General features: G+C 49.6%; 1 protein-coding gene across 1 annotated transcript; it reads right to left on the minus strand.

Moving 5' to 3' along the window:
- Nucleotides 1-316: 316 nt before the first annotated feature.
- GJC2 (gap junction protein gamma 2) lies at nt 317-6,553 on the minus strand. Its single transcript, XM_074157193.1, has 2 exons — nt 5,360-6,553; nt 317-5,195 (listed from the first exon to the last, which is right to left on the minus strand). The coding sequence occupies exons 1-2, from the start codon at nt 6,531-6,533 to the stop codon at nt 5,059-5,061; spliced, it is 1,311 nt and encodes a 436-aa protein (XP_074013294.1). The 5' UTR covers nt 6,534-6,553; the 3' UTR covers nt 317-5,058.
- Between the last annotated feature and the right edge of the window lie 2,797 nt (nt 6,554-9,350).

Consider the following 9,350-nt stretch of genomic DNA (forward strand, 5'->3'; position numbering starts at 1 on the left):
TGCTCAGCTCGAATCATCGGTTTCTCCCAGACTCTGCAAAGTTTTCTTGCTTTTCAAAGTACAGCCTTTCCTAAGCAGTTTCAGCTCTGTGCCTGAAGGAACCGTAGCAGTGATTCATCAGAGAGACAACACATCCCAAACAACTAGAAGGTCAACTGCTTCTTAAGGCAAAAATATTTTGCAGTGATTTATAGCCTTATCTGGCAAAATAGAGCTCTTACATGGCTAAAACAGGCAAATAATAGATTGAGAAGAATTTCTTGTCATCAACACTCGGCGCCCTTCTCGCGGAAACATCACACGCTTTACATACTGTAACAAAATGTAAGTTTTATTCCATTTTATTAGTAATGGGTGGGGAATAGCCAGTTGAAGAGTTGGACTGATGTATCTTTCTCTTTTGACCAGTGTTTAATATTCTAACCACAGTCCAGATGTAACATTTACACTGAAAAATACTTACAGATTCAACCTCATACTCAAAAAATTTCTAGTACAAATACAGTTAGTACATAAAAAAAAAAAAAAAAAGAAGAACAACAACAACAACAAAAAATAACAATCCCAGAAACTTCGTAACAGCACAGACTGGTTATGGCCTTGAGTTAAGTTCAAGTATTTCCCAGTGGAATGCAATGCAAGCAACAAGGTAATCTGGCTTTTACGTGGGACATTCCTGGCCCTGAATGGTAAGAATAGAAATATAAGTGTGGGCACTTTATCCGGCCAAGTTTAGCGAGAGAGTCAACATTTACGATTAGTTCAGCTACAAAGCCAAACCCGTCTTGTGTGTGAACAAAACTACTAACTTGTTAAAAAAAACAAAAAAAAAAACAAAACCAAAAAAAGGAAAAAGCGAAGCATTAATTATACTACTAGTGTTTCTTCCGTGGCCGACTGCCTGTCGTCTCATTGGAATTCCTCGAGCCGCTGGTTTGGTTTGTAATGGTTGTGATGGGGATTTTGCTTATGGTTATGCTTATTTTGCCTCTCTATCCTTTTCCTTCCCAAACTGACATCATAAAGAGGGTATTTTTGCTCCTGCCCCAAAAGGAGTTGCTCCTGCCCCAAAAGGAGTTGTTCCTGCAGAGACATTAATGCATGTCGGTCGCCTTTGTGGCCGTGACTCGGTGGAAAGACACAATATCCTAAAGGCTTTAGAGGCCAAGGAGTGGAGGAGGAAGGGGGGAAGTGAGCAACTCAGTAGACATCATCATAATAATAATTCTTTGTATTTCTAGGGCTGTCTGACTCACGCTGGCTCCTGTGTGCGGCTCAGAAGGGATCTGGGAGAACTGGGGTCCCTCCTCCCCGGGGTCAGAGGAGTCAGCGGTGTCCTCCAGGCTGGCTGGGACCTTGCAGGCAACTTTGCATCTCACCCAGGCAGCCCACAACACCAGAGCCGTCCTGCCGGGAATGTGCCCTTGTGCTTCTGTCCCTGTCAAAACTGCTTGGAAAACATGAGAAAGCAAGATCAGCTCCCACGTTTCGTGCAAGGAAGTATCTCAAGCCTGATAAATGAGCTGGAAGGACGGCAGAGAGAGCGGTTATCCTGTCTCTCTGCCCAACGAGGAGGTTGTATCGATCACCCAAGAGTCTGCCCTGGCTCTAGTACTCGTCAATATTGCAATTATTGACTCTCACTGGAAAACAGTGTGTGCGTATTAAATGTGATGGTGACACCAGCCGGGAGGAGGCTATGAATCTGCTGCAGGACAGACAGATCATTCAGAACTCCCTTGGTGCACTGGGTCTGCGGTTTGGGGGGGACCAGGGTGGCAGATGGGCACATGAAGAGCAGCAAAGTGGGAAGGTGGCCTGAGGACCAGCTGCTGGGAAAGACACGGACCAGCTGGTGGTGGTGGTTCAAAGACATTAAGGAAAACCATATTAGAAAAGCAGCCCTTAGAGAAAGGTTGATGAGACTGGCGTTGTTTAGCTTAAAGCAGACTTGAGGAGAATGAAAGCAGCCTTCAAACACCCAAAAGCTTCTGCAGCCATTAAAGGCATGAGATGTTCTCCGTAGCTGCTGAGGAGAGGAGATGCCAGGGGTTGCAGCAAGGTGGGGGTTCATGTTAGCCATTAAGGAAGCATTTGATGGTGGCAAGTTGGGGAGAAGATCCATGATCCTTTCCAGCCCTGTTGCTCTAAGTGTCTCTGAACCTGCAACCATGGAGCCCAGGGATCTCCTCCTGTCACGCACTGACCAGCTATTTTGTCGGGGAAGTGGGTATAGCCCTTCTGTATAAAATGGGTTTAATGATTCAGTCAGGCCCCTGTGATCAGGTTCCGGGGTTTCTGGCTTAAAATTTGCTGTGCCCACCTTCCCCATGGTGAGGCCAGGATGGTTTCCTGAAGCAAAAGCAAGGGAGGTACGTGTCCATCTCTCGTTTGGTGACGCTGGTGAATCTGCAGGTCAACAGGAGCCGAGGGGCCAATCTGAGTCATTGGGAAATGCTGAAGCCATGTGTGGGGCTGAGGGAGGTATTGCTGGTATGGGCAGGAGAAACCCCAAATCCAGACTCCTGCACAGCACAGTGCCTTCCGGCATTGCGTGAGAAGGACGAGTTTGTCTGGGGCTGTGATATTACTTCTCATCTCAAAGGAATCAGAAAAACCCAGGCAGCATCTCACCCCCGCTCTCCTCAGAGTTTCCATCCTTCCCTTGGGATTGTGACTTTAAATACAGGCCGTTTCCTATGGGACGCAGGGCTGGCGATAAACGAGAAGTCCCATCAATGTGGAGGACAAGCTTGTGCCCTGTAATTACTAGGAAGCAAATTTCCACCCAGCAGCGCTTCTGCTCTCCTCCCCAGCAGCCCTGGGCTGTGGACCTGCATGCATTTATCTTTACGGTAGCAGCACCATCAGCAACCAGCCTCTCCTGCATTGCCCAGTGCAGCCCAGCCCAAGAGGAGAACATGGAATGTTCCCACATGCAGGACAAGGACCAACAGCGCAGTTGGATATGTTTGTCTCCCCACCACCCTGGTGTGAACTTTCTGAGCCTTTCATTCAAAATTCACGGCAGAAAGGCCGACACGACAGGTGTGTTACTCCTGACCATGGCTGGTGTGGGGATGAACTGATCCTCCTCCTGGATGAGGTTGTCCATTTTCAAGGGGAAGATCTCTAGCAGCGGGAGCGGGCAGCACTCCAGGAATTTTACCGATGCCTTCAGCAGGATCAGGAACAGGCCTGAAAGTGTTCCCCAGACTGTGACACAAAACCATAGCGAGTATTTACAGCTGGATAACTTGTGGGATGTTTATTTGTTTTCTTTTTAAACCTACTTTTTTGCTGTCAGCACTGTTCTCTCATGGCATGGCTCAGCTCAGTCAGGGTCTGGAGGAGCTGAAGGCCATACCCAAGTTCTCTGCCTGTTCCCCAGATGGGCCAAAGGGCCCGGCCGCCTGGAGAACAGGCATCCTCAAGGCATTCAGGGACACATCTCGAGAGACGTAAGAAGGATGCCCAGCAAGAAGTCACATAGATGCAATGGATAAGAAATACTGGCACAGGGACCTGCATGCGACTTTGGGTGGCCATCATGGCCCCAAGGGAACAGCTGGGCACAGGGACAGTGCTGTGTTCAGTGAGGATTTACTTCTTTCGCATTAGGTTTGATCCTGAAGGCTCTGCCTATTTGGGTTCTCTATGGTGGTGAGTCAACCATTGGACTCTTGGGAGGTTGCAAGAGCATCGACCAAGCCACTGGCATCTTGGGAACATCTCAGGGATCAGACCTGCTCTAAGACCTGGCAGAGTGGGGCAGTGGCTGGTTTCAGCCTCTACCATTCGGCAGGAGATGCTCCCTGAGATACCAGGAATGAGGTTTTCTTTCTGTTTTGTGTTACTGGAGGGGTAAAAAACCACAGCCCCGCAGCTGTGCAAGAGACCCAGTGTGAAACCACCCTGAGAAAGCACGTCCTCAGCACTAGTGGGAGCCTTGGAGCTCAGCAGCTTGGTTTTAACATGCCCCCAGATTCCTGTAGCTGCATGAAAACCACTCTAAAACCAACCCAAGCTCAAAAAGCTCCCCATAAACTAGTGAAAAACTTCCTGCTGCTGCTCTGGTCCTGTCCCCCACTGAAGCCAGATCTTCTGCTAAGCCCCTCGAGCAAATGTGTGAAACTTGCCAGTTCCCCAGGGGAGGCTGGAAGCCAGAAGCCCAAAAACTTCTCCAGGATGAGATCAGCCATAGTCCTGGACCAGCGGGGTTTTCCCAGGGGAGGTGGAAGGCTGTAAAATTACCAGAGGGTTGATATTACGTTTATATATGTCTCTCTATGCCTATATTCATACACACATGTTCATATGCGTCTGTATATATACGTACATGTACACACACATCATATACACACTATGCATAGATCTGCCACCCGCCACTATTTATAAGGGTTTGATTAAACAGAAAAACAAATTCACCAATACTGATCTTCCCATCTCTGCTGGAGTTCAGCAAATAGAGAAGTCCAAACCCTTTATAATTTTGTTTTCCTGGTTGCATAAAGGCACTTCCTGATGATGTGAAGCAGCAGTTGGTTAAAAACGCTGTAACTGCAGCGATTCCCATCGCATCTGTAGCAAGCGCTACACAGGCACCGGTACGACGCATTGTCACTGCTCGCTCCTGCTGCGTAGTCTGTGATGGTATTTGCTTTTTGCTTCAATGCAGAGGAACAAAAGATGAAAACCTTCTGTGTTTCTGCCCCGTAACCTGGTGTGGGTCCCAGCTCGTGGCTCAAACGATGCCTGCAAGAGCATCTAACAATTCAGGCAGGACATCAGCTGTAAGCATGTCGTGAAGGTTCCTCCAATGTGTCAGTTCTTTTCTTATCGAGGGATCAGAAATTAATTTTGATTAAGGATATTTAGTAATTAAACACTGCCTGACCTGCAGCCCTCTAGCCTCACCATGCAGGAGGGGAGCTGCTCGCTGTTGGCCTGACTTCTCTCCTGAGCCACCAGCAGCTCTGCTTCCCATCACAGCACGTTGTCCAGTCTCTATTGGGAGCTCCGGTGGTGACCGAAGGGGTGGAAGATGCGGGGGTTTGCTCACTGGAGTTTCCCAACTGAAGAATGTGTTGGAAACAGAGAAGAAGTGTCTTTTGTTAACGCACTGGAAGACAGCACTAAATTGGTCTGAAACTCCTTTTCTCTCTTGGCTTCCATATAAAAATTGTGCCTGTGCCCTGTGGAATGAACGCAAGACAATACCGAAAACCAGAAATAAACCAAAACAAAATCCCCACTTACGCTGCCCTCTCTCCTTTTAGATGAAGCTATATCCATACAGACGTCTTTCCATCTTTACTGCTTGAGCTCCCTTTCTCCAAGCAGGCTTTGGGTTTAGCACCTTGTTTCTCCTGGGCGGTGTTGGCCCTGTTCTGCTCTACCACCGTGCCACCCGAGGCGGGACTGCTGGTTCGAGAAGGTTGTGTGTTGGCCTGGGTGCTGCTGTAGCTCTGAAACGCTATGTCTAACTGCTCCTGGGCCACTCGCAAGTGTTTGTGAAGGGTGGACAAGTCTGCCGGGAGGTTCTCATCCGGGCTGGTGCACTGCTGCTCCTGAGCGACATTAGCCAAGTTCTGCTCGTGAGCCATCAGGCTGTTGGGGATCTTGGTGGACTTCTCCGATTTCACTACCAGGTTGTACTCAGGAGGGCAGGAGATGTTCTTTGGGTAGGCATAGTTGTAGGGAGGCTGCCTAAAGCTGTTGATTTTCCGGTTGCGAATGGCATCTCGGATGGTCCCAAACCCTAGGTGAAACATCTCACACATGTTCAGCAGTAAGCACAGGCAGCTCACGACGTACATCACCAGGAGAAAGATGGTCTTCTCTGTTGGCCGGGACACAAAACAGTCCACAGTGTGAGGGCAAGGGACTCTGTTGCAGACGTAATAGGCTTCTACCTCAAAACCATAGAGCAAATACTGCCCTATCAAAAAGCAGACTTCAAACGAAGCTCTGGTAAGTAGCTGGAAGACATAGATTTTCATCAGTCCTTCTTGCTGGATGCGCCTCCTCCCATCATGCTTTTGTTGCTCTTTGCTCTTGGGTTTGGCTTTGGCTTTCTCACGTTCTGCTGTATCATCAGAGATCATGGGCTCTTCTTCGTCAGCCTCCATGGGGTCCTCCATGTTGCGCACCGCCTGCCAGTTCAAAGCAAACTGCTTCTTCTTCTTGAATCCCTTGAACTTCTTCTCCTCCTCTGCCGACCGGGCGATCCTGTGGATGGCATAGCCCAGGTACATGACGGAAGGGGTGGATATCATGATGATCTGGAAGACCCAGAACCTGACGTGTGACAGCGGCGCGAAGGCATCGTAACAGACGTTGTCGCAGCCGGGCTGCTTGGTGTTACAGGTGAACTTGCTCTGCTCATCGGAGTAGATGGACTCCCCACCCACCGCTGTCAAGACAATGCGGAAGACGATGAGCACGGTGAGCCAGACCTTCCCCACGAAGGTGGAGTGATTGTGAATCTCTTCTAGCAGGCGGGTTAGAAAGCTCCAGCTCATGTTGGTCATAAGGGCTACTCAGTTATAACCTGCGGGAAGAGGGGGGAAGAAAAAATCATAGCTGTAAGTTAACATCGGTGGCTGCAGTCGGCCATACGGCTGTGACATTGGCATGGCTGTGACAGATGAAGTCATTTTATCTCAAAAGAGGCACCCTTCACAGAATCACAGAATGATATGGGGTTGGAAGGGACCTCTGGAGATCATCTAGTCCAATCCCCCTGCCAAAGCAGGTCCACCCACAGCAGGTTGCACAGGAACGTGTCCAGGTGGGTTTGGAATGTCTCCAGAGACATAGAGACTCCACCACCTCTCCGGGCAGCCTCTTCCAGGGCTCTGCCACCCTCACAGCAAAGAAGTTCCTCCTCATGTTTAAGTGGAACTTCTTATGTTCCAGTTTGTGCCAATTTTCTCTTGTCCTGTCCCTGGGCACCACTGAGAAAAGACTGGCCCCATCCTCCTGACACCCACCCTTGAAGTATTTATAGGTGTTGATCAGATCCCCCTCAGTCTTCTCTTCTGCAAGACTAAAAAGACCCAAGTCCCTCAGCCTTTCCTCCTGAGAGAGATGCTCCAGGCCCCTCATCACCTTGTCATCCACCCTTCACAGCTGCAACCCATCTCCCCGGCGAGGGACCACGACATGGGGCTGAGCATGAGAGCTCCACATCGGGGAATGAGCCGTGGCCAGTGTGGGGATGTGCTGCGCCACCATAATCGAAAGCAGGAGGTAATAAATAAACACAGATTAATAACACGACGAGCCACAGCACCGACTAGATCCACCATAACCCGCTTTGTTGCCTGTTTCAAGACGTTGCTCGTCTGTAAGAAGGGTTTGGATGATTGTAAAAAGCGAACGCAAGGCACCGTGGAAGCCACCTTGGCACAAAAAAGGTGCTTAACTTGAGATAATCTCTTGCTTCCACGTCGTGGGCTCAAGCGCCCGAGCTGAAAGCGGGAGCAGAGGATGCTGCCCACATCACAGAGACTTGCACTGCTGAAATAGCTTTCATTAGCAAACCCAGAAAAATGCAAAGAATCAGCAAAAGAATGGGAATATTTATGTTTACAGGCTGATGGCCCTTTTAAGTTCCTTTTGAAAAAAAAACAAACCAAAACAAAAAAAACCCCAAAATAAAACAAAAGAAATGTTTAATCAAATGCAGGCTGTTTTAAAAATAAACCTCTGAAAGTATTTCAGGGAAAAAAACATGCATTTATGAGAAGACCTGGGCAGCTGGGGAGGAAGAGCTTGTAATAACCATTTTGTGTTTAGCTTAACTCGCGATGGGGCCTCAGCCTGAGCATCTTGGGTGACCCTGGACATCATTAAAGGCAGGAGGCAATTTTACCGCTTGACTGGCAGCAGCCCTGAGAGGTACCTGGAGATGGGAGCAGCAGGGAAAGCACCCAGACCCAAAAAGCACTGTGGTGGGGACAGCGAGGCTCTCACTCCAGAGGAGCAGAGGATGGGATCATCCTTTCTGCTCCCCTGCATCCCTCCTCTGAATCCTCCTCAGGCTCTTCATGGAGTTTACCCACCTTGTTTGCATGCAGGCACCCGATTAGGTAAATTAGGTATCTGTGAACCCAATCCCACCCATGAACTGATGCCTACCACCGCGCCCAGAAGAAGAGAGTGGATGCGTTGGTGGCAGATGTAGGAGCCAAGCACATGAGCATGGACACAACTGAGTTGGCACGGAGCAGCACATGGCAGCTGTGTGTTATGGCTCGGCAGCAGCTGCCCTGATGCAGGCTGCTCCCCTGCTGTCCTCCACGATCACGCAGAGGAAGAGTAAGGAGCTCTTGTCCATATGTTGCAAGAGTAGGGACACCAAACCTACTCCTCCATGCTGGCTGAGCATGGCTGGCTTTTCCCCCTGTACTCAGCACTGGTGAGGCCACACCTGGAGTATTGTGTCCAGTTTTGGGCACCTCAATCCAAGAGAGATATCGAGGTGCTGGAGCGAGTGCAGAGGAGGGCAACGAAGCTGGTGAAGGGCCTGGAGCATAAATCGTACGAAGAACGATTGAGGGAGCTGGGACTGTTTAGTTTGAGGAAGAGGAGGCTGAGGGGTGACCTCATCACTCTCTACAACTACTTGAAAGGACACTGTAGAGAGGTTGGTTCCAGCCTCTTCTCACAAGCAAATAGCGATAGAACAAGAGGGAATGACTTCAAGCTGCAACAGGGTAGGTTTAGACTGAACATTAGGAAGAAGTTCTTCACAGTAAGAGTGATCAGACACTGGAACGGGCTGCCCAGGGAGGTGGTTGAGTCACCATCCTTGGATGAGTTTAAGAGTCATTTAGATGTGGTGTTGGGGGATATGGTGTAGGGAAAAACTTTGTAGAGTAGGGTAGATGGTTGGACTCGATGATCCCAAGAGTCTTTTCCAACCTGAATGAGTCTATGATTCTATGATTCTATGAGTGTGGCTGGGTAAATATCTATGAATTGATATGTCAATGAATGATTCTATGATTCTATGAGCGTGGCTGGGTAAATATCCAGGAGATAAAATGACACCACGAGACACGAGCCTGGTCCTCACCTGGCTTTGCACCACTTTTCCCTGGAGACACAAAAATCACGCCCCGGGGTTTCCGTGGCGCAAGCCGGGCTTTGAGCCCATCGCCCGGCGCAGGGTGGGAGCAGCCACCAGCGTCGGCCACGGGCACAGCCCCAGGCGGGAGCAAGAAGGGAAACGTGCCTCGCTCTGTCCTCCACGTCAAGCCTTTCTGGAATGTGATTTTGCTCACGCTGCTTCTCAGGACGGGAGCCAAACAGCGCTGGTTCCCTCAGCCCTCGCCTTCGCG

The sequence above is a fragment of the Numenius arquata genome, chromosome 12 (genome assembly GCF_964106895.1).
Source record: "Numenius arquata chromosome 12, bNumArq3.hap1.1, whole genome shotgun sequence".
Taxonomy (NCBI): Eukaryota; Metazoa; Chordata; class Aves; order Charadriiformes; family Scolopacidae; genus Numenius; species Numenius arquata.